The sequence below is a fragment of the Podarcis gaigeae genome (genome assembly GCF_964106915.1).
Source record: "Podarcis gaigeae genome assembly, chromosome: 2".
Lineage (NCBI taxonomy): Eukaryota > Metazoa > Chordata > Lepidosauria > Squamata > Lacertidae > Podarcis > Podarcis gaigeae.
The window spans coordinates 3,551,056-3,576,622 of record NC_139679.1 but is presented as its reverse complement, the minus strand read 5'-3'; the positions used below and the strand labels follow the sequence as shown (position 1 = coordinate 3,576,622).

The window sequence follows — 25,567 nt, the reverse complement described above, 5'->3', positions numbered from 1 at the left end:
AAAAATACCTTAAAATGGCAAGGGTTTTTTAAGGGCATGGTGGCACGTGTTACAAGTTTTAAAGACCATTTTAAAATGGCAATTTTTATTTTAAAGGGCATGGTGGGAAAAGGTTTGTGCAATAATATGGGGGGAGAATTCCCCTACCAAGTTGTATTATTGGAAAACACTCCATTCACAAAGATTCAGGAAAAAGTACTCTTTAAAATGACACCCTACAAGCTACAGTCTCAACCAACTCGACCCAAATATAAACATAAGCATTCCACCATACTGGACTAGGGAGGAAGCTAATGTGCAAGTTAAACCCAGGAGGTAGGCAAGTGGGGCTGAATGATCAGAAGAACACCACAGTGAGAACATCTCTGAGTGTATAAGAAAGCTATTTTATTCATTTCATAATATTTATTTATCACTGGTGCAAAAAACCTAAAAAAACCTCAAAGTGGTACCGTTAGTGAGCCCCCTCTCTAATCTTCAATTACCAGCTATGAAATGAATCACTGACCTAGTATGAATTCCTTCCTCCATTCTAAATTCACTGCACCTTTCTCAATCTCTAACAGCCTTAATGCAAGGACTTCATTTCCCTATGGTAACACAGATTTACACCACACCAACACACCCCAAAAATTACACCCAGGCTGCACTACAGCCTTTCACATATATGCTCATCTCCAACTTGGCTGTAAGAACTGGGGGCACAGGTCTGCATCTACAAAAGGTTGAAGAGGAGAGACCCAAAACTCTGAAAATGGTTGGGAGAGACTTGGGGAAGAGTGCTTAATGGGATGCGGAGGTGGTTCTTCATTATGTATCTTTCATTATAGATAAAGGTCTTTTTACTGTTGTTAAAAAAGTAGTATTGCATTTAAAAAAAACCCAGTATACAAAACCTCTATTAAGATAATAAGCAAGGGAAGGACAGCAAGCCACCAGAAAGGGACCATCTGTTAAACCCCAAATCTTTTGTGTTTCAGGGAGAGGAAAATACTGGTCATTTAACATAATAAAGAGATTTAATGGCAGGGAGAGGAAAGGTAAGTGGACATTTACATCTTCTCCCCTACCTAACTTTTTATTTCTAAAACACAAATAAAAAGAGAACACTCACAGTAACCGTAGCTCAGACATAAACAATGGGCACACTGTGCTCACAAGAGATGCTTGCAGATTAGAACTAATCATTAGTCTCCTATACTGCAGGCCAGCTCAGTTCCAGAGTGGAGAAAGAAAGTTGCAGTTAAGTGATCGAGACAGTGTCTGCTGTGAATTCTGAAAAAATTAATGTATCATTGAGGGATGCTATCTCTTCTCCATGTGATGTGATAAACAAAACAAAGCTATTCCATATTGCATGAAAATCTTCACTTGATTTTGTAACTCCAATTATCCTCAGCTGATTGGATCAGTTTCGCAGCTATAGCCATATCCCAACGCAAATTCTAGTCTAAATCCAGTACAGCTGTCCATCAAGGTGCCACAGATAGCCTCACAACAACAACAAACAAGTGGGTCCTGAGATTTTATGTCTAAATTCAATTCCTCAGACTGGTTAACAAAAGAAGCTGTGGGACAAAATTAATAGGTTCCTTAACCATTTTTCTGATGCCACGCACAATTTCACCAGGGTCCTAAATCGCCATCACACTTGAAGAGCATTTTCTTTAACATAAAGTGAGATTGAATAGAAACAAAAAATTGGGGTTGATTTTAATTTGTGCTTCTGAGAGCCTTCAAGGTCTTGTCCAGTGTTTCCCAAAGTGGGCAATACTGTCCAGGGGGGCGCTGGAATGATCCAGGGGGCAGTACAGTGGTACATCGAGTTACAAACGCCTCAGGCTACAAATGCTTCAGGTTACAAACTCCGCTAACCTGGAAGAGTTATCTCAAGTTGAGAACTTTGCCCCAGGATGAGAATGAAAATTGTGTGCCAGCAGTGCAACGGCAGCAAGAGGCCCCATTAGCAAAAGCACGCTTCTAGTTAAGAACAGTTACAGGTTAAGAACGGACCTCCGGAACGAATTAAGTTCGTAACTAGAGGTGCCACTGTAGTAGCCTGGGGTGCAGTTGGGGGCACTGAATAAAAATAAGGAAGCAGTGGAAGCATAAAGAAAGAAGAGAAGAGAATTACAACAACAACAACAACAACAACAACAACAACAACAACAACAACAACAACAACAACAACAACAACAACAACAACAACAGTTTGCACATGTTTCATCTGTTGTATAATGACGCTTACCACCAGGTTGGGCACCGTTGCAGGACAGTGACACCACCTCCACTGTATCCGGTGGTCGTACTGGAGGCAAGGGGTTTTTCTGGGGTTGGGTGAACCCTTTTCGGCTTCACCTAGGCCCAGGAAGTGGATCACAGCTTGCCTACCTATTTGGCCAATGGCAAGCAGGCACAGGGACAGCCCCCGGGGCGGATCAGAATGTTTGTTCGCTTAAAGAAGGTAGATTTCCAGGGGGAAGCTGAGTAATTCCCCCCCCCCCCTGAAAAGGGGGTAGTAGGCCAAATAAGTTTGGGAACCTCTACTCTTGTCCAACACGTTTTGATCAATGATTTGTAATATAAGGTATACAATTTCTGGAAATCTTTAGCGATCTGCCCCCTCTCCCACCTAACAAAAATCCTTCTTACAAATTGATATTGTAGTGGGACTTGAAGTTTATTGCTGTGTTACAGGGTTTACATTCATATACATTATTTCAAACAATGTAATTAATATGGAAGCCAGGTACCTCCCCGTCTTCTATTCAGTTTGCAGTTCTGGCATGGCTGTCACAGAGTCACTGAGCATTTAAGCCACATCAAGTAGGCGTTCTTCACCCTCAACCTGGTAGCCTTGTACATATGGTGTTTAACATAAAGCCACTACCAGTACTAGAAAATGCAGCTCCTCTTAGTTTCTGTCATTGACCCTGTAGCTTTAAGTGTCTCTGAAACTCTGGAGTTGCTGGGGAACCTGATAACTACGCAAAACCCACACTCTATCTGTGTATTATTGGGTAATGTCAATGGCCCAAGAGAGGACTACTGGACTCTTCATCACCTCTCCTAAAACACACAGACACCTGTTGGCACTGTGGTGCATTAGGAGCCACACTGAAATATATGATATGGAGAAGGAAAAGTTTTAAATACTTTAAAACACTATTCCAATTGGGTCCATTTCAAATCATTCTAACAACTGGCTCTTTCTGAAGCACCATCAAAAGCCTGCCTGGAGGCAACAACCTGGATTGCTGCTTCTACGGTGCAATCCTGGGGGAAGACAAGAACCAAGATAAAATGTTTAAGACCTTTTAGATTCCAGTCAGCATAATCAATTAACTTGGGAGAAATAGGCTGTGGCTCTGCTTCATATGTCATCAGTCCAAACCACTCAGCTTCATACACTATAATACCCTGTGAAGTGACAGGGAACTGTGTTTTCACTGGAGCCCAGCTGTCAATTAATGAGGAAGACCAGTTGCTGGCTAGACTGAACCATTTGACCTGAAGTTAAGACCACCAAACTGATGCTGCCCTAGTAGGCAAAGCTGTTTCAACATTTCTGAGTGTGGTATGAATTCAGGTACAAGAGAACAGAGGTAAAGTTGCAAGTGACTCTGACGAGACTTGCCCCTCCTTGTTCCTACCCATCACACAGCTACCTCATTAACCAGTGAGGAGTGGAAGCACAGATATATTTCTGCTTCTGGGAGGAAACAGGAAATTGGTGGTTGAAGCAATACACTGAGGGTGGTGAGAAGTACACGGGGTTTAAATTGGTCTCAGGCTACTTCAATGGAACTTAAAGGTAAAGGTAAAGGTACCCCTGCCCGTACGGGCCAGTCTTGACAGACTCTGGGGTTGTGCGCCCATCTCACTCAAGAGGCCAGGGGCCAGCGCTGTCCGGAGACACTTCCGGGTCACGTGGCCAGCGTGACATCGCTGCTCTGGCGAGCCAGAGCCGCACACGGAAACGCCGTTTACCTTCCCGCTGGTAAGCGGTCCCTATTTATCTACTTGCACCCGGAGGTGCTTTCGAACTGCTAGGTTGGCAGGCGCTGGGACCGAGCAGCGGGAGCGCACCCCGCCGCAGGGATTCGAACCGCCGACCTTTCGATCGGCAAGTCCTAGGCGCTGAGGCTTTAACCCACAGCGCCACCTGCGTCCCCTCAATGGAACTTACTATTGGGTAAACATGCATATGTTTACCAAGCACTGGGTCTAGATCAGTGGTGGTGAACCTGTGATCCCCCAGTAGTTGTTGATGGACTCCAACTCCCATCAACCTCAGCCAACATGGCCAATGGTCAGGGATGATGGGAGCCAGAGTCCAACCATTTCTGGAGGGCAGTCAGTTCACCACTCCTTGTTTAGAGGGTCAGTTCCTATTTGTTCCAAGCATGGAGAAGCATGGGCGTGGGTTAGAGATATGAATTATTTGGTAGAAGAGTAAATCAGAACAAGGCCAAATGGGAATAAAGACCAGAGTTTGTTTGTTTGTTTGTTTGTTTGTTTGTGTGTTTGTTTGTTTTGCTCAGCCAATCAGGTGAGCCCCTCTTACCGAGTTTCAATAGGCCCCACAATGGCAGGAGAGATCTCCTAAAATCTATTTTTTGTCTCTGTCATTCCAGCAGGTGAAACAGAGAGAAAGAGAAGCAGAGAGACCAGAGATGTCTTTCAAAAGCAGGTCCTTAATAAGAAGATTCATTCCTAAAGAACAGAAATATTTAAAGGCCTATTGCATTTCAGCAAGCATCAACCTCAGGGTCAAGTGAAATCGGGTGTCTAACTCTTTTAAGCAAATGCTGGAGGGATGCCAGTGTAGTACAATGGTTAGGCTGATAGGGCTGTGAAGCAGGAAACAAGGAAAAAACAGTAAGCTACCTTGCAGTAGATAAGATAACAAAATATTGGGATAAGTTATCCAAAAGGCTTTCAATACTCAAAAGAATGTGGGGAGCATGCAGCCCTCTGGATGATGGTAGACTTCAACCCCACATCAACCCAGATTACTGGCCATGCTGTCTGGGGCTGACAGGGTTGGTAGTCCCAACAACATCTTGGGAGCCACAACTTCCCCATCCCTGCTCTAAAGCACCAAGTACAAATACAAGTTTTAGGCTCTTTCTTCAGATCCTTTCTCTAGGTCTATGAGGTTGTTTTTCCAAGCCAAGCCCAACCTTTGAAGAATTGTGGAGAAATTCTCTCTTTGAAAGAAAAAGCACATCAGCATTTTAGTCAGCAGTTATCTCACTTTAATTTGCCGCCAATGAATAATATTATCATAACACACTGAGCTTTTAGTTGCTGGGTTTTTTATGGAATAAATACTGTTCTTTTAGTACCAGCTGGAGGTTCAACTCCTTTACTGTGCTGCCCCTAACCCCATGCATCTGTCTTATCAACCAATTTAGTGACACTCACAAAGAAGGTGCAACTGTAGATGCAGTTATCTGTACTCCTCTGCAAAGCTGAGGAAATATTTATTTTCCACTCAAAGAGCTCAAGGCAAGTCATAATCAATGCTTTCTTTGAGCCAAGGCTCGACTGGCATTAACACTGGAACTGATTTTCAGTGCTGGCTCCGCTTTGGAGCAAGAGCGAAGTGATGGAGAACAAGAATAGCCTCTGAGCATCTTGAAAGTTCATTGAACTTCTCCTCAGTACCTAGTGACCACTAGAGCTCATCCACCTCAACAACAGCAACTGGGGCAAAGTTTGCCCACCTTCCCATTGTATTTATTTATTACACTGGCAATTTACAAAATAAAAACATTATATATAAAAACAGCATTAAAAATAAAATTTTATTTAAAGGTGTAAAAACTGAAACTGCAACCAGTGTCAGTTAAAAGCAGAGCACCCATATTCTAAGACCCATTTAAAAATAGACAGGGAGAGAGCCATGCAAAACATCACAAGCAAGAGATTTCTAGAAGGCTGGAGCCACCACAGAACCAACACCATTACTTGCCCAGCTCTTGTAAGATCAACTAGTAGGCCTATATAACCAAACCATGGCCAAATGCATGCAATTCACAGGGCTTTCAGCAACTCCCTTAGCTAAGAGGTAGTGTGGAAATTCAGATATGCTGTGTGTTGGTTTTAGAATCACAGAGGAAAGTTCGGGTTTCAAATCCCTGCTGGGTCATGAAGCTCACTAGTGGCCTTGGGTAAGCCATTATCTCTCAACCTAGCCTATCTAACGAAACTGACAGCAGCACTGGATTAAAAGAGATAAGTGTGTATTGCAACCAGTGCTTTAAGTTGGTGCTCAAGTAGACAGAGACCTCTTTAATGCAGGAGCCAATCAACTGACTGAAGGGGATTCGGTGGGGTTGTATTAAGTAGGACAGGATTTGTTAAAGAGGATGAGGTGTTTGAAAGGGTGTGCTTCTGAGTTAACCTGGGAGAACTGCCGAAAACCTTGGAGAGTTGCTGCCACTCAGATTAGTAGGCAATACGGGGCTAGATCATAGAATCATAGAATTTTAGAGTTGGAAGGTATCCCCAGTGGTCATCTAAGTCCAACCTTCTGAAATGCAGGAATCACAGGTGGACAGTAGCTTGATGAGCTGCTTCCTACAACAAAACATCATGTGCCCAAACTAACCTGAGCCCTTTAGAAAAGGCTGGGCTACTGAATATACTCTTATAAACTACCGTATTTTTTGCACCATAACACTCACTTTTTTCCTCCTAGAAAGTAAGGGGAAATGTCTGTGCGTGTTATGGAGGAAATGCCTACGGGTGGCAAGCCTACGGATTTTCCTCCTCTAAAAACTACGTGCGTGTTATGGTCGGGTGCGTGTTATAGAGCGAAAAATACGGGTAACCCACAATGAAGCTGCAATGGCATCACATTGATCTGTCCTGATCTGGCAACCCCATAATCATATAATTTTTGCTCTTTTTTTTTAAGGGAGAACTATTTCTAGGTCACAGCAACAACAACAGAGCTATGCTCTGACTCCTTAGACTTTTATCGGACAGGGTTGTGGGCTCTTTACAGCAGTAATAGGAAGCAGCATTTATAGCACCAGCAGTTAAAAGCAAACCCACACAACATCCTTTTACTGCACCAGCCTCCCATTATTTATGGCTCACAGTCCAGACGCAGATTAAAACTTCCTCCAGGGACGTGCCTGCATCATGCAATAAAGCAATTTCAACATTGTGGATTAATAGGCAATTCATCTCTCAGCAGCTGAGTCACTGGGCAGGGCTCGAGGATGCAGCCAGAGAGCTGGTCTGGCCCTTGGGAGCAAAGTGATTAATCAGAGGTTGGAGAGACAGAGAACCTGGATCAGCCCTACTGTGAGGGCTGATTAAAGAGCCAATGGCTAGAGACAAAGCCCATTACTAGAAGAGCCAGAGAGTCCAATCCACTTGCTATTTGGGAAAGGGGGAGAGGGTTCAGGTGGAGTTATAAAGCCCCTGGAAAGAACAGAGAACCTCTGAAGAACGCAGCACACAGACAGAAATGCCACTTAAGGGGAAGGCAACTCTTGCCAATCTGTTTTCCATAAACATGTACACCAACAAAGGATGCCCCCAAAGGAGATACATGTTACCAAAATGTCCATCTCAAGAAAGAAAATGGCTTTGGCTGGGCAGCTGCCTTGGCTTTTTCCAGCAGCTCCATCCAGGTATGGGTAGCGGTACTAATAGGGCCATCTCCTGCTTCAAAACAACCTTGCAATCTCTATCCACCACCCAGCACCACACATCTCTCCAAGCTGTTTTTCAGGTTGCTGACCCTTTTAGGGCAGCAGCTTCCCTATGCAGTACATCATGTGTCTCTTGAAGGTTGATGTGGCTCTACTCAGCAGAGCTAAAAAGCTGTTATAGGATTCTGTACAAATAAAAAGGGTGGGAGAGAGAAATGGATCTTCCCTCCTCCTCCTCCTCCTCCTCTTGTCTCAAAATCCTGTTACCCACAAATGGATAAAGCATAAGGCACAGAACACCTGCTCCAGGAGACCACGGCAGTGCTGGGGAATGGTGCTTCCAGATAACAGCCATGTAAGTGAGAATGGCGGAAAGCCCCAATTCAAAGGTAATGGCACAATATTCTGTCCACAAAAGCCTTCCATAGATATACCAACAGTCACCCAACAGGACACGTGACCTACCCCAGAGCACTTGCAGTATTTGCATGGAACAAGGGAGAACTTTCCATCTACTCCTCACCCAACAACTGTGGCTCCCACCCATTAAGGTTGTGGCTGCAGCTGCTGCTTCGTAGCTGCAGGAGAAGTTCACTGGGGATCTCTCACACACACCATTCTCCACTGGTCTATGTGTGTGCTCTCCCAGCACTTTAGAGAGGAAGCACACAGTAAATTAATTAAAGGGGACAGGGAGGAAAATGTGTAGGAGTCAGCAGTGTGTCATGGGGGGGGGGGGATATGGAGGGAACAATCCAAAAGAGGCGCCTCCCATAACCACAAGCCCCTCTGCTCACATTCTGTTGCAACAGCACTCTGGAACGGGGCGGCAAAGAGAACTGCATTTTCTGATTTGCAGAGGTTGCTTGCAAAATAATGATTTGACAGCAAATGTAAGTCTGAATCTCCAGGAATAAGACTCTGCAAGAACAGCACATTCCAAACATCTCCCCATCTGGAAATCCCACATGTATAAGACCAGATTGTGTACAGCAGGAGTAGAGAATCTCAGGCGCAGGGGCTGAAGACAGCCCTTTAACACTCTCTGTCCAGCCCTCCAGACTCTCCTAGGCTAAAGCCACCCCACCGCCACACCCCCTGCCAGTTTTGCTCTCTGCTTTTTTGAGTGGTTTTGCCTGGCTACAATGTGTTTTCAAACTGTGATCATGCTTTCTGCATGTCTGGGTGGAAGATGGGAGAGATGTAAGTGGATGTGGACATGTAGAAACCTCTTGATTTTTGTGCAGCTGAATTATAGCCTACTGTAAGGTAAGAGTCATATTCATTGCTCCACCCACTTGTGCCTCTGGCCGCACACATTTTTTTTTCTCTCACCACATCCACCTCTGGCTTGCCGGCCCCAGAAGATTGCCTGTAGCAGAATGCAGTCTTCAAGCTGAAAATGGGTTTCCCACCCATGGGTCTACTAACACAGCAATAGCTTCCAGGAGACATGAAACATTACTTTTTTCTGCAAGCTAAGAAAGAGAAGGAGCTCAGAGGCTTGTAAAAATGATGCAGAATGCCACCAATGTTTTACACCCCTTAGGAACTTCTCCAGTTATCTACCCTCCCCCCCCCTTTCTACAAGCAAGCAGAAGAACTCCTGCTGCTGAAAGGTACAATGGGATAAACTGAAATTGCCAGTGAAATACCCACCAAAAATGTTAAATATAGGCCTGCTGTAACTCTCATTTCAAATAAAGCAGCTTTTTCTCCCCCTGCTCAACATCTGGCAGGAAAATTGACTTAGCAGCTGGGTGAAATAAGACTATATGGCTCAAGCTGGGATAGCATGTGCACCCAGAATGGGGCATTAGTTGGATACAATCCCACAGAACCAAGTGTGCTATGTTGTCCTCAAGTGTGGATCCACCAAAATTAAAGGGCGTGACTAATGTAGGTCCATAAGATTCAAATGTGTTCATTAGTAGGGTACAACCATGGGTGTAGCCATGGGGGGCAACCCCCCCAATCAAGTAAAACAATAGAAATAATCAACTAACTGACCAATCACGTCGGTTCTGCCCCCCCCCCCAAATCCTGGCTAAACCCAAAATGTTCCAATCCACCTGCTACTCTGTGAGGCTTCTAACTCCAGGGAACATTGATTAGAAGATGAAGAACCAGGTTTTAATATGTTGCCTTCTGAAAATTGTATTGGAAAGGCAACCCAATAAAAAAAAACTCACCCAAGATCCCCCCAACAACTCTTAATTGCCCCCTCACACCAACACACTTCCAAAATATACAGCTGAGTTTTCAGGCCCTGCACCATCAATTCCTGTAGTACAATTTGCATACAAATATAGACATGTGAGACTCTTCAATAAATTAAAAGACTGCAATCCTACATCAAGAAACCATCAGTGATCTTAATTCTACATTCGACAGCTCTGACTCTCCAGATACAATGCAAAACAAAGGAGTCCCAAGAGGAGTAGGTGATGCTTATGATTTCAAGCTGCTAACCACTAAATCTCAAATAACTTCACTGTGTTTGTGCTGTAATGACTCTTTGTATCAGGGGTTGAGAACTGGAGCTGGCCAGTGGGATCGATCCCTCGGTTCCCACACCCCTGGCAAGACACTTTGGCAGGTTGGGGGGGGGGATCCACCCATCAACAATCTGACATGGGGCCATTTTTTTCCATGCTAAAAAAGAAAAGCCAAGCCTAGCAGCAGGGCTTGAAATTACTGCTAATCAGTTGATTAGCACTGATTTGAAACTCAGATTTGGGCTGGGATCAGCTGTACTACACAGAGTTCCCCAGGGGAAGTGAGCAGTGCAGTCAATACCAGTAGGCTTGAAGTTACCACCTATCAGTTAATAGGCACAAACTTCAAGTCCTGCTTTCTGCAGCAGCTGGCTGTGCTATGGGGAACTCCCCAGCACAGTCATTCCCAGTGGGCTTGCTCACACCACCTATTTCCTTCTCCTGCGATGAGGCTACATTTTAATATTTTAATGTTCCATTATTTTAATGTTGTATTTTATTTTTGTTTTTAAGTTGTAATCATTCATCTTGTTTTTATTATTGCTTGTAAGCCGCTCTGAGCCCGGCCTTGGCTGGGGAGGGCGGGGTATAAATAAAAAATTATTATTATTATTATTATTATTATTATTAGCTGAACCAGTAGGAACATACTTTAAAGCTTTCAGCTGTACTTTAGCAGCTAGATGGACTGAGATAGCAAAGTGGCTGGAGCATGAGACTCCTCATCTCAGGGTCTTGGGTTCGTGCCCCCATGTCGGGCAAATGATCCCTGCATTGTAGGGGAGGTTGGACTTAGTGACTCTCATGGTTCCTTCCAACTCTACAATTCTATTGTTATCTCTACTTGCCTCATATGACATCAGGTGTAGGGCAGGTGGGCATGGTATGGGGAAAACAGCCTCGTGGATCAAATTGGAACACTGCACAGGGCCTAATTAAGCCAATGCTCAATTGATATCCCAATGCAATGGTGATACAACACTATTGTATGGGGACTGAGAATGAAATGGTATGATCCTCAGAACAGAGGATGTGAATCTCCAAAGGAGTCATACAATACCTATCATTCCATCAGGGCGAATGGTTCCATCCATTTTGGTTTGCCATACTCAACAATCTCATCTCTCCTCCCTCCGTGTGCTGCTCAAGGGACTCTCCCAATTCCCTTTCCAAGACAATATCGAGGGCACAGGGGGAGAGGGAAAGTCTCACTGTGTATGCCAAAGTCCTTGTACAGAGCTTATGCTGTCAGGACTTATTAGCAGAATTCCACCCCAAGGCTCAAACTATGGAACACCAGCAAAGCTACCTCTCTAAACTGCTCAGTTCAAACTTAACAATCCTGGTCAAAGAAACGTTGCTTTGCTGAATCAGGACTGCATACTCCTCTTTCCCCTCTCTTGCCTTCCTTAATACCATATACGGTAATACATCCATAAAACTGTCTCAAAACCACTTTCTGTGATGTCCAACCATAGTTTAATAGGCTGGGTCAAAGGGGTCACTCAGAACATATTCTCTTGGTTTGAACATCTCAGGAAAATGTGGCTTAAGATACAATGTAGAATGGAATAAGGTGAACAAGAGTGAAAAGGAAGAGCACAAGGACACAGACTCTCACATCTGAACTGACACATTCACCAACTCAATCAACACATCAGCTCCAAAAGCGAGCTGCCCATCCTAGCTGCTTCAAAAGAAGACAGCATTGATAAGAAAGTACCTCACTCCTAAAATGTTAAGGAGTTTGAGGACTACAACTCTGGGTAGAAAGTGGTACTGACTAATCACAAGTTAGAAAGAAGCTCATAAGCATCTCACATAGCCTGAGATGCTTTTTGTTTTCCCTAAATCAACACTGCTCTTTTCTTCCTTTAAAAGGTTACAGATACAGGGAGGAATGTGCAACGGAAATGTCTTTGTAATGTATCCCAAAAAGAACACTGTGCTCTACTCCCTCAATCCCCTAGAGAAAATGAATCCTGATAAAAATCATCTCCTTCGCATGCATGCAGGCATATTCTTTCTTTCTTTCTTTCTTTCTTTCTTTCTTTCTTTCTTTCTTTCTTTCTTTCTCTTACCCACACTCACACACATGCCTTCAAACCTTCTTCCATAAAGGTTTATGTCTGCTGAAAGAGTGGAGTGAAGTCTGTAGCTAAAGGATGCTACCAGAGACCAGTTAAAGTCTTTAAAGCATACACTTTTGTGGCTTTCTTCTAAAGTTACATACGTTTACATAAAAAATAAGTATGTGAAAAGGAATTTGCTCTCCTAGTTCATTAATACTCATGTGAGCCAGAAATGGAGACCTAAACAGGGACCTAAAACAGACAGTGACTTGTTCAAACTGCAATCCTATACACACCAGGGGATAAGACCCATTGAACTCAGTGTGGTTCAGCTGAGCCATGCACAGGATTGCTCTGTCAGTGCTGCTTCTGGTAACTGTAAGATTTCACAGTGATATCTCACAGGAATGAACAGAGGGTGATGTAAATTGCACTCAGCAGGCATTAGGGTGGGGTTTGGGAAGAAGAACTGAAACAAACAAAATCATAGCCCCAAGAATTCATACAGATATTTTCACGGTGGGACTACAAACAAGCTATTACATCCATGGTTCATATGCAAACCCTGATACCACTGTTATTTCTTCTTCTTCAGGGGTTGTCTGCTTACTTCTGAAGGTCAAGTTATAACTCTGCCTGAGGAGAAGAAAGGTTACCATTCTTGATATATCGTAGTAACTCAGCAGTTGTACCAGTTTGTGGGCACATTCACTTCCAGGAGTTACTATCAGCAATGTGATGACCTCACTGCTATCACACAGTTTATCATCAATGCCCAAGATGATTCCTCAATTTTCTCCTTCAGAGTAAGTGGGAAAGTCTTTTTAAAAAGTCAGATAGTCAGGAAGAGGATTAAGGAGACTGATGAGCTTATCATGAACAAGTTTAAAATACAACTTGACAAGGCATAAGAAGCCCTTTGAACAAGCTCTTCAGTGGAACAGAGGAAGGCATTTTAAGGACCAAGAGCCCAAAGATAAAGCTGGAAAGGTACAAATTGCAAACTAAGGCATCGTTTCTTGCAAATGAGAGGACAGGAAGTAAAGGGCAGGAATAGATTCCACATCATTTCTGCTCTTAGATCAAGATTCGCTATTCTGAAAAACAACTCTCTTTTAGCTGATTAATATTCTACAGCCTTTTAAATGTTTCTGTGGGAAGTGGGGATTATTGTTTTGCTGCTTTGTTTTACTTATTTACTTGTTTTTATCCTGTATTCTGTGAGCCATCCTGAGATCTTATGATGACAACACATAAATCTTAATAATTAAATAAAATAAACAACCACCTGACTTTTAGAAGACATCTGAAGGCAAACCTGTATCGGAAAATTTTTAATGTCTAATGTTTTACAATTTTTTTATGTGTTGTAAGCCACCCAGAGTGGCTGGGGAAACCCAGCCAGATGGGCAGGGTATAAATAATAAAATTATTATCATCCTCATTATCATCCTCTCTTTTTTTCCCCTTTCTTTTCCTTCTCCTCCTGCGATGAGGCTACATTTTAATATTTTAATGTTCCATTATTTTAATGTATTTTATTTTTGTTTTTAAGTTGTAACCATTCATCTTGTTTTTATTATTGCTTGTAAGCCGCTCTGAGCCCGGCCTTGGCTGGGGAGGGCGGGGTATAAATAAAAATTTATTATTATTATTATTATTATCATCATCACTATTATTTTAACAACAACAACAAGAGTTTTTAAAAACTTTGGCACCATCTGCACTATACCTTTAAAACTGCATCTTGCGACTTTAAACAATCATAGCTTCCTCAAGGATTTCTGTGAACTGTTGCTTGCTAAGGGTAATAAAAGATACTAATTTAAATATATAATGCAGATGGGGCCTTACTGTAATAATGCAAGTAATTACCTTCTTTTTGTCTTCCATGAACACGATGTCAACCAGCATGGTTGCAGTGAACATGTAACAGAGATCAATGGAAGGGCCACATCCAGTGTTAGAAACTGAGATATGAAAGCAAGGGGCTAAATGGCACCTTAAACCTAGGTTATGGGCTCTGCAATGGAGTATCTAGGTGTGCTTTTTTTAATAACAAGAATACAAAGCTGAAAATGAATGAACTGCAGCTAAAATCTTATGTTCATTTTTCACATGGTCTAGTCCTCATCTGAAGACTGCAAAAAACAAAGCCACACTTCACCTATCCTGCCCCCCTAATATTCTTATGAGGGTCCCTTCTCCAGTCTTCAGAGAGTGGTTGGAAGTGGGGTGGCAGGAAAAGGTCCTCCTTCCTGCTGGAAGCAGCAGTGGCAATTTTAATCTGAAATCTTAGACTCAGTACTGCGCCCAGAGCTCAGAAACTTCTTGCGTTAATGAAATTCCCTGTTGTAAAACGTGCCCAGAACAATGGGAGTTTCGAACGCTGGCCACAGCTCACTGACAGACCACATGCTTTGCATGAAAAAGGCCCCAGTTTCAATCCATGGGATCTTCAGGTATGGCTAGGAAATAGAAAGCCCTGGAGAACCACTGCCAGTCACTTGACCTTGCTGAGCTAGACAGGCCAATGGCCTGACTTGCGATAAGAGTTAAACATTAGCAAGCGTCAAAGAATAGTGAGCCAACGTTCCAAGTTAACTCTTTGTCAGCAAACACACAAGTTTCACAGATTTGGCAGAGTGTCGGGCCTAATAAGCACAGCAACTCAACTCCCCTTAGGTCTTTCCCCATGAAACAGCTGCTGAGAGTGAAAGTCCCCACCTTCCCACAGGTGTATAAGCCCCCTCTTCTCCAGGGCTTTTCCCAACCAATTGGGGACTGCGTCTGCATCTCCCTCTTGGTATCTCTTCTGGTCCTGGGAAACCATGTGGAAGGGAGCTTGTCTGAGCAGAAGGGAGAGACATCCCGGCTTCTTCACCAGCCTGACTCATCTCTGCCTTTTGGCACCCGCGCCCTCCGCTTGCTTCAGTTTCTGATTCCGGACCTCTTTCTGCCACTGACTCTCTCAGCTCACTAAGCCCTTTTACCTCTTCATCTTCAGACACCTCTTCCTAGTCTTCTCCCTCTTCTCCCTGTGACCACTCATCATTGTCCCACCACCACTCCCCAGGCACTGAGTCTTCTTCCCTTGGTAGTTCCTCAGCTGGTTCCTCCCATCATTCCTCTGCGTCCAAGCAATGCGTGACAGCAAGTGCATGTACAAGAAAATAAGCAACACCCTCCTTTAAGCCACCTAGCAGAACGGACGTTAACACTTGTTTAACATTCTTCATGCTGGTATCCTGTAAATCAAGCTGTTGGCCTTGTGACATTTAATCCTGTTGTTGAACATGAACCATTCCTCAATATAAACCCCCACCCCTACAAGGCTGCAACAGGATCTAGTTCTGTACTGTGTGCTGTAGCAAGGCAGGAAAACTGCAACATACCAAGTCAGACTATTGATCCATCTAAGTACTGATGCCCTAGACTGGCTGGGGTTTCAGAGATACAAGAATTGAAGCTGGGACCTTCTGCTTGCAAAGCAAATGCTCTACCCCTTTCATACATATATATGTGTGAAAACTGCAAAGACGATGTCCTGTCTTGACATGCTGGACTGCTGGGAAGAAGAAGAAGAGGAGGAGGAGGAGGAGGAGTTTGGATTTTATATCCCGCTTTATCACTACCCGAAGAAGTCTCAAAGCAGCTAACATTCTCCTTTTCCTTCCTCCCCACAACAAACACTCTGTGAGGTGCGTGGGGCTGAGAGACTTCAAAGAAGTGTGACTGGCCCAAGGTCACCCAGCAGCTGCATGTGGAGGAGCGGAGACGCGAACCCGGTTCACCAGATTATGAGTCTACTGATCTTAACCACTACACCACACTGGTGGGGTGGATGTTAGCAAGATTAAGGCATATAAACAAAACACAATTTATCTTCATTGTACCGATGGATCAGAATTGAAGCTGAGGGGAGGGGTGGAAAAAAACTGATATGCCGTCAACCAAGCAGAATCTCTGCAGAATTCTAAAGATGTGACCATCAGTGTTTTATATTTTCTTTTAAAAATTACCAAAATGTTAGGCCCTGATTTTCATCTTCTCTGGGATGGGACTTAACATAAGACTCTTAATCTCTGGGTCATGGGCTCAAGCCCAAAGTTGGGCAAAAGATTCCTGCAATGCAGGGGGTTGGACTAGATGACCCTCATAGTCCCTTTCAACTCTACAATTCTGTGATTCTCTGAATACTTCCTGAACCTTCCATTCATGAAATTGATTTGCCTCTATTATCCTCATTTTGGGACTTAACGGAGCTTCAGGACTGGCTGCAAACTACAGTTCTCATCAATTTATGACGCACACAAGGTAGCAAAGGCTAAAACAAACTGCAAGAAGAAACAAGTCATATGGTATTGTAAATATACTGAAGGATCCATCTTCCAAAATATGTTATTTTCTTCCCTCTACCCATGCAGAGGACAAGAAGGAGAAGAAGGGAAGGGAATGCCTCCTACACCAAAGGCCACCGTGGGATGACCTCCCAAAGTCCAGTTGGGAAGTGACCTGTAATTTACAAAGTGTTTGTTCAACCCCCATCACATCCTAGCCAAGGTCTTTAGGCAACTAATGCAATACAGATACACTTAAAGAAATAATAATAATAATAAATCCTGCCAAGCAATCATAACAGTGTTGTGGGTGGGGAGGGCACTGCTGGGCTGGGAAGTGAGGTATGCTGGATTCAGCTGAGGCCTGGACCCCAAGACAAATCAGGCCTATTTGGGGGGATTCAGACCTTGGTTGAGTCAGGTTGAGACATACCCAGATTGCTACAGATCAGGCTGAGTAGGCCAGATCTACCCAGGGTGGAAGGAAGGAAGGAAGGAAGGAGAGGCAGGGATGAGTGAAAACAAGGAAAAAATGCAAAAATGGGGCAAACTAATGGGCAGCTTCCTCTTTGCAAGAGAAAGGGGGGGATTTCCTTTCCCTCTAGGCCATGCTTACTTATCACCCTCTGAAGTGAGAAGCAGAATAAGATCCTGTCAAGCAGGAGGATCTGATCCTGCGCAGCGCTGCACCTTCACAAGCAACTTCCCTTGCACAGAGGGAAGCTGCTACCATAGGAGAACCACCACACAGGATCATATCCTCCTATTTAACCTGTTAAGTAAAAAGATCCAATCCTGCACAGTGCCAGTTGCTGCACCTTCGCAAATGGCTTCCATCGCATTCCCTTAATTGGGAGAATTCTGATTTTATTTTTAAACCCTTTGTTACGGATATGTTAAAATAGGGTTGTTAAAAACCCTTAGCCCTGCCCTTGAATTGCTTCAGGAACAGATCAGGGACAGCACACGGTAAATTAGCACGATCCAAGGGTCACAGTTCAGGACCACAGGAAAGACTGGGTGGAGAAGGGATCCATGTACAAGCCTAATGGGAAACTAGTCCCCGCATGATAAAGTCTTGAGTGAAGGGAGCTGGTGTAACAGGAACCATGGGCATAGCCAAGGTGGGCAGCTGCCCCCCCCACCCCATCATCAAAATCAATAAACATAAATACAAATCTGAGTTACAGATAGGTAGCCGTGTTGGTCTGCCATAGTCAAAACAAACAAACAAACAAAATTCCTTCCAGTAGCACCTTAAAGACCAACTAAGTTAGTTCTTGGTATGAGCTTTCGTGTGCATGCACACTTCTTCAGATACACTGCATGCACACGAAAGCTCATACCAAGAACTAACTTAGTTGGTCTTTAAGGTGCTACTGGAAGGAATTTTTTTTACAAATCTGAGGTTTTACTTCCCCTAACAAAAGCCTGCCCCCACCCCAACAAAAATCATGGCTATGCCCATGACAGGGACCCATCCTTAAAGTCCTTTCCCCCCAAATCTTCACCGCACAGCAGGGAGAAGAAGAGAGAACTGGTAGAGAATTGTTGTGTCCAAATAGTCATATTTCCTCAATATAAAAGGATGTGAAGTCTTAACTATGAATCTGTCCTACTAGTCTGATTGGATGTCAAAAACATCTAAGAGAGCAAAAGCCCTATGCAAAAAGCTCCCAGAGGCCTCTCATATTCTCCTACATTTCACATTTTGTGGCAGCCCATCCCTTTACCCAGGCACAGCCAGCGAGAGGATCATTCTTATGAAGCAGCTGAAGCAAGAATGAGGCATTTCAGATGCAAGGACTGGTGCCTGGGATAAAACCAAGGAGCCAAAAGACTCAGTAAACAGACCCACAGTGTATAAAAGCCAAGTGTCACCCAAACTGCAAAAGTCCTGCAGTAGAGAGGAAGGAGAAATTATTGTGTGTCCCAGGAGTTGCTACACAAAGCCAAGGTTTGTTGTTACTGCTGGCGCAGATCATGTCCCATCAGCTACACAAATTGCATAATAAAACTAAGCAGGTCCATCCAGACCAGTTCCACTTGTGCTGAGGAGGAACAGCTAACAGAATGACATTGCAAGGCAACAGCACTCAGCAGGTATGATTTCTATTTTAATCTTAAAACTCCCTAAAAGGTAAAGGTAAAAGGACCCCTGACCCTTAGGTCCAGTCGCAAATGACTCTGGAGTTGCGGTGCTCATTTCGCTTTATTGGCCAAGGGAGCTGGCGTACAGCTTCCAGGTCATGTGGCCAGCATGACTAAGCCACTTCTGGCGAATCAGAGCAGCGCACGGAAACACCGTTTACCTTCCCGCTGGAGGGGTACCTATTTATCTACTTACACTTTGATGTGCTTTCGAACTGCTAGGTTGGCAGGAGCAAGGACCGAGCAACGGGAGCTCACCCCGTCGCGGGGTTTCAAACCACCGACCTTCTGGTCGGCAAGCCCCTAGGCTCTGTGGTTTAGACCACAGCGCCACCCATGTCCCTAAAACTACCTACCTTGACTATAATGGACATTGACACAAATCAATTTACTATGAAGAATTGTACCACTTCTAGGGATTGGCCAAACATTGCTGGCCACGTACTCTGGAGCAAATTGCCACTTGGGCTGAACACTCTGCACAGCATTCTTCAAGGCAAAGAGATGTCTGCGCCTGCTTTGTACCAAATGCCGCAGAGCCAACCTTGAAGGCAGGCCATGCTCATGTGCCTCGGTCTGAAGCAAGGGCATGTTGTTCTGGAAGACTAAGAGGTACATGTACTCCCTTGCACAAGGGCCTTTTGGAAAATTTCCACCACTACCCACATTTGCTTCCTAAGCAGTGGTGGGACTGTTCATTTGCACTCCTGTCATATATGCCATGATGCCCAAAGAGCGCCCTCACTTTACATCTTCTATTATCAAGAACAGCAACTATTTTGCTCCTTTGTGGAAACACAAGCAGATAATTCAAGTAGAAGATACTCCATCTACAGCCACCTAAATCAAATCAAATCAAATCAAATACCTTTATTGGCATCACAGTATAAAACAGATTTAAAATCACTGGGATAATTAAAAGGACAAGGGTGAAGCTGTTGAAAGTCATAAGGTCACACTGTGATTGTGTGCACTTATATATTCTGCTTCGCCCTGTCTGTTCCCCGTAGGGATGGTTCGTTAAGAACCCTTTTAGGTAAAATTGTGCAGCCACCTATATCTAATGTTGCCAGTTTGATGTTATCAGGATGGATACTATCATTTCCTTTCTCCCTCTAACCTTATTACCAGCCTGTGGGCCATGGCTATTCCTCTCCTACAAGCAAGAAATCCAAGTCAAGAGAGACAACTTGTGCATGATGACTCAGAGAAACCATGACCAAGGAATAGAGCCAACCACAAGTCGCCATCCAATTCTCCATCCACTGGAGCATAAAAGGCAGGACTTGTAAGCTAAAGCAGTTTCCCAGTTTTCTAAATCCACCAGTCACTTGGGCACATGTAAGCTATGCCAAAGCAACAACCACAAAGCAACTTCATGGTTCTTTAAAGTGCTTGTGACAGCACACGTACGTCCTTCAAAGCAAGGTGGAAAACTGCCTTTGGTTTCACATGGGTCATGGAGAATCATACCAAAGCCGCACAAAGGCAGAGAGTTAGCTGCCACAGTGAGGAACAGAAACCAGCAAAATCCCCTTAATAGCTCTGCCACTGCAACCTCAACCTTGCCTCCTTTACCAGATATATGTGAAGTTATTCTTCAGGAATTTATTTAAAATGAACCAGCAGTATCTCTTGTAACTCAAATGAGCTCTGGAAGCAAAGCTGGAAGAAGCATTGAACATATTTAAACAACAGCAGCAACAGTGAGCAATAAGCCCCTAGCCAAGACATCTTGTGTGGTTTTCCTCTAAATAAATGCAACCTGCAAAAATTAAATAAATAAAACATGCTGGAATTTTTGCAAATTCTGGCCTTGCTAAATCTTCTACTCTGCCACCCAAGCGGGGGGAGAAGGGACTCTAGGACTCAGAACAACTCTCCCATTTACAAACTAAATAAACCCAGACACAGCCTTTTCAAAAACTCAGCTACTGTGCTCCAGCACCACTGGCTTTTGGCAGGAGCAAAGCAGGAAAGCAAGGAAGCAGTAGGCATTTCTGATGAATAAAGCTCTCACACAGCGGTGTCTTGCATCCAGAGCAGGAGGATGAAGGCGACCAACAAACAAGCACTCTCTCGCTTGCTGGGGAAAAAACAAACCAGGAAATGCCTCTAAGGCCTGTCACTTGCAGCTTCATTTCTGAGCACAGGGACAGCCAAACTCAATGGGACAGTCAAACTACCCCTGTTAACCAACTGCAGGGCAAGGAACCTCCTTCCTTTCCGGACACCCTTCCAAGGGCCAGATGTTGGTGGCAGGTGAGGGCAGGGACAAATGTGAGGAGAGCCACAAATGTGACCTTCACCTTTGTACAGCAGGCTAGTTTCTACACAACTCCTACCTATCCTCCATCCAGGCACTGCCAGAGTTCTAGGACACATTGCAGCCATGGGGAAACACCCAAGAAGGCTGCAAAGCAGGCCTAGTGAGGCGTGTCACCTGAGGAAACGGTATACTCCTGGGGATAGTCCCAAGGTAGAGAGGCCCAGACATCCTATTTTTTGCCCACAGGCCTGAGTTTCGCCATCCCTAAGCTGGTTGTTGCACCTGCTATATAAGAGTTTGCAATTCAAAGCATCCCTTATAGCAGGAACATTTTAACTCACAATATCTAGGAAGTTCAACTCCAAGGATAAACCTGGAAATGCAGATAGGAGACAGGAAGGGCTCTCCCATTCCAAGGCAGTTGTGCAAATAGAAGAAGCTGCGCAAAACTGGATCTGTTGATGTCAGTACCACAAGTCCTCAACATCAGTAAATGACAAACAGTAAAGTCAATAGCCCCGACTCTTCCCCCCACCCGCCCACATGTCCCCAAAGAGCACACAGAACATCAGGCTTATACAGAGAACATCAGGCTTGCGGGTAATCTGCGATGGAAGTGGGAGACAGGAAAAACAGAGACGAGAGAGAGACACAAAGAGAACACAATGTGGCAGTCATTCTGCTCTGCTGACCGTGACTGGCCATCCGTGCAAAATGTTTTTTTCCTACCAAAAGACTGGTCCTTGAGTCGGTTCCAAGCGTTCAGGTCTCTCCCTTTGGGCGGTGTAGGTCTAGGCTGCAGCACCCACTCCGCACGCGGGGAATTGGGAGGTTTTGCTTTGAAGGAGTCTTCTACTAAAGAAATAATAGGGTCACTTTTTCTTGTTGTGTTTTTCTTTCCTCCCCAACTCCCTTTACAAGCACCCCCCCCCCTTCATTTAGAAAGCTTAGACTGGAATGTATATATATTCACAAATCTGCAATCTGTCAGGCATTCTGAGTGTGTTAAATATTGAAGTTATACAGAGAGTACTATAAAAATCAGGCAGAAAGTGCACCAGGGTCAAATGATCTCTTAACAGGACAAAACTTCCTGTTTCCCATATTCCCTGTAAGCATTGGCTTGCACACAGTTTTGCCTCCACAGCCATTTCCCGTTTGCTAAAGTGGTCCATTGATCTCAGCACCCTTCAGTTTTTATTTTACTGGGGATATGAAGGCGTATTACAGGGAGGGGGAAGAAGCAGCAGCTGTACTCTCATAACTTGCAAGCTTCACTAAGGTCAAGCAATTGTTTCCAGCTATCAGAGATCAAAACCATCAGGGATAAATAGACATTTCACTTATTTTGGAGATACAATATGTTTATGTGCCACATCAAATAGTATCTAGGGTAAACATATGCAAAGGAGAATAAGATTCCTGTACGTTTCCCAGATGTATAGTAGAAGAGCAAATTGCAGAAGGCACAGCTTTTCTCATCCCTGGAGAACAAGCTGCACTTATTAAAAAAAAACCTATTCTGTAAAACTATCAGAAATGCAGGAACCCTGTCCTTCAAGCTTCTGATAATTGTACACATGAAAGGGCTTCAAGCTTGGCCTACCACCTCTCCTCAAATCTCACGGCCATCAGGGGAAGTTGTTTGCAGCCTACAATGTCTGCTGCTCACCATCATCCCAAAGACAGTTCAGCAGCCCACAGGACACTCTTGATTGCCAAGCCATACTCTGGTGATCAGAAATCTGAATCCACATCACATTCAGGACTAAAAGGCTATTCTAGCCCAGTGCTTTGAATAATTAAGAGTTCTAGTCAAATTTAAAAACTATTTTTGAATGGATTGGGGTGGAGAGGCAGTCAACTAAATGACCTCATACTGAAAATGCCTGGTCCTCAAATGTGTCAAGAGCTTCTCTAAAAAGGCGCAGCAGGCATACTGACATAGCTCTCCTCAGCCTAGATTGTATCTGTCTTGACTAGGCCATCAGGAAACAAAGCAGTCCATTTTATTAGACAATTGTCAAGGAGGCCACTTAGATTTTCCACCCTCATGAGCCCATGTGGCTGTTACCTCTCTTAGGCTTGCTCTACACATGCAGGGGGTATATTCTGGCTTTACTCAGAATCAGTGCTTTATTTCTTGGGGGAAGGGTCTGGTAGGCACTGCGCCTGCTGCTGCTTGCCTGCTTACACCCCCACCCATCCCGGCCACTCGCTTGCTCCCCACCTCACAGCTTTGCCTGGCGCTGCCTCCTCACCGCTTCCCGGGGCGGCAGGCACAGCCTCCCAGAGGTGCTTTGGCACAACCCTTTGACTACTGGCAAAGCGCCCTCCAGGATCTGCCTGGCGATCATAAACAATCTCTCCTAGAAAAGGAGGGGATTGAGCATGTAATCACTGTCCCTTACACCCCACAACATTCAGCAGCAATCTGAAGGCAGGCTTAAGTTGCAGTTACAGGTACATTTGAAGATTAAATTAAACATGGGCCTACATCAACCATGTGCAGGTGAAGAGCAGGCGAAGAGCCAAGAGAGTGAGAGAGACAGATGGCTGAGCGCCCAGCCCTTTTATTTGGGTCATGCCCATCTACCTGGTCGCACTCAGAGGGAGGTGGCTCCCACAGGTTTGACTGTTTGAAGCCACATCCTCTGTGTTCCCATTCTAGCAAACAGGCAATGTTGGACTCGACTGCTCTATCTTTATATCCCACACTTTGGTGCAACCCTTTGACTACTGGCAAAGAACCCTCCAAGAACTTGCCTGACTATCATAACAGGGTTGTGCCAAAGTGCCTCTGCTCTGGCACAACCTTTTTATAATCGTCAGGCACCTTCCTGGAAGGCACTCTGGTGATCGTAAAAGGGTCGCGTGAATTTGTAATGCGGGAGGGGAGGGGAGCATGGCATACTGGTTCAGAATAGAGCTACTCAAATTAATAGGGCTAGCTTACAGCCTGAATGTGAGGGGATAACATTTTTTAATATCTCAACAAAAAAGCTCAATGAAAGAAGAAAACTAGAACGTTAGGGAAAGGTGTCAGGTGCAACCTCTCTTATTCCTGCTCCCTCAAAAAAACCTGCTTGTATACAGTATGTCTTAAGGAATATATCTTAAGGAAAGATTGAGAACAGCTCCTACTCTCTCTTTGATGTGCTAATTTATCACAAGCAGGGAGATTTACACATACTCGGAATATTCACAACCTCTGTGACCAGAAATGGTACAGTCCACAATTCTACCACCTTATTCTGCATTATGTATAGAACGGCCCTGGTTTACCAGGACACAGATCACAGAATCATTGAATTGTAGAGCTGGAACGAACCTGAGGGCCATCTAATCCGACCCCCTGCAATGCAGAAATCTCAGCTAGATCATACATGACAGATGGCCACTCAACCTTTCTGCCACTAGCTCATCCATGTACTGTATTCACTTTGTCTCCAGTAACACTGGAAAGGATCAAAACTTGGCTCACTAGGGCAAAGTTTGAAAACCTGTGATCTAGTTGCTGGCTCCTGCTGCACTGAAGCTAGATTAGCCATAACTTAATCATCCCAAGCAGGTATTTCTCCAGCTTCTCTTTAAACTCTTCAATTGTTAAAGCTTTTAAAACCAACCTTGAGAACATGCTCCCCAGCATAATCTCATAGTCAGAAAGACTTTCCCTAATACTTAGCTTCAATCTTCCTTCCTGTAGCTTAAGCCCATTTGAAAACTACTATTTCTCCTCCTCAGGTCTGAACATGCCCATTCCCCCCCCCACCGGCTTTCCTCTTCATTCAAGGCTCTCACATTTCAACCTTTTTATTACCTTTGTTGCTTTCCAGTCACACCTCCTCTCCAACAATCTATCTCTACAGTCTTTAAATGGACAAGGCCCAAAACTGAACAGAGGGAGGTATTCAGCTAAGATTTACTCAGACTAGACACACTGAAATAAATGAACTTGACTAAGTCAGGTCCACTAATTTCAATAGGTCTGCTGTGAGTAAAACTTCCATTGAATGCCACACCAGAGTTCTCCAGATGAAGCCTAACCAGGACCAAGAAGAATGACCAATTTACCTATCTATCCTGGGGAACTTCCTTCCCAAGATCAAGAAAAATAACTTTGACAATCACATCCACCAAGCCTCTCTCGCAAAGCAAAACCCAATGAGCCCCTTTTCAAATGTCGGGGAGCCTCTGGTTTGATTTAAACAGTAAAAAGAGTCGTAGAGGTGGGGTGTGCAGAGCCGTCTGCCGCCTAGCAGTTTACCTCCCAAAATATATTTTTTTCCTATCCACTTCCACTACAGTATTGGGTTTCTGGTCTGCTCTCCTGTCCTTAAACCGTTAAGCCTTAGCCCTGCATCCATAAGAAAATATGCATTGTATGAAAATGTTCACTAAATTCAACTACTGAGGTGATCAGCTGATCCAAAAATGAACAGAAGAATCAGACCTGAAGCACTAAGTTTAAAAACAGGAGCAAATCAACCACATTTCCCCTACACAAGAATTTCATACCTGTGAGAAGGGAAATAAACTTCTGTTTTGTTCAACAACAACA

The 25,567-nt window shown here is 44.2% G+C and overlaps 1 protein-coding gene across 6 annotated transcripts in view; it reads right to left on the bottom strand.

The window, feature by feature from the left end:
• Positions 1 to 25,567, bottom strand: part of LRP1 (LDL receptor related protein 1) — a 317,737-nt gene that overhangs the window by 261,852 nt on the left and 30,318 nt on the right. For 2 of the 6 annotated variants that reach the window (XM_083729137.1, XM_083729135.1), the window contains exon 2: positions 21,736 to 21,858. The exons of 2 other annotated variants lie outside the window; for them this stretch is intronic. In XM_083729137.1, the coding sequence (XP_083585263.1) occupies positions 21,736 to 21,858 (123 nt within the window). Of the gene's footprint in view, positions 1 to 21,735; positions 21,862 to 25,567 lie in introns of all 6 variants that reach the window. 2 more of the 6 variants (XM_083729136.1, XM_083729134.1) reach the window with 1 other exon arrangement.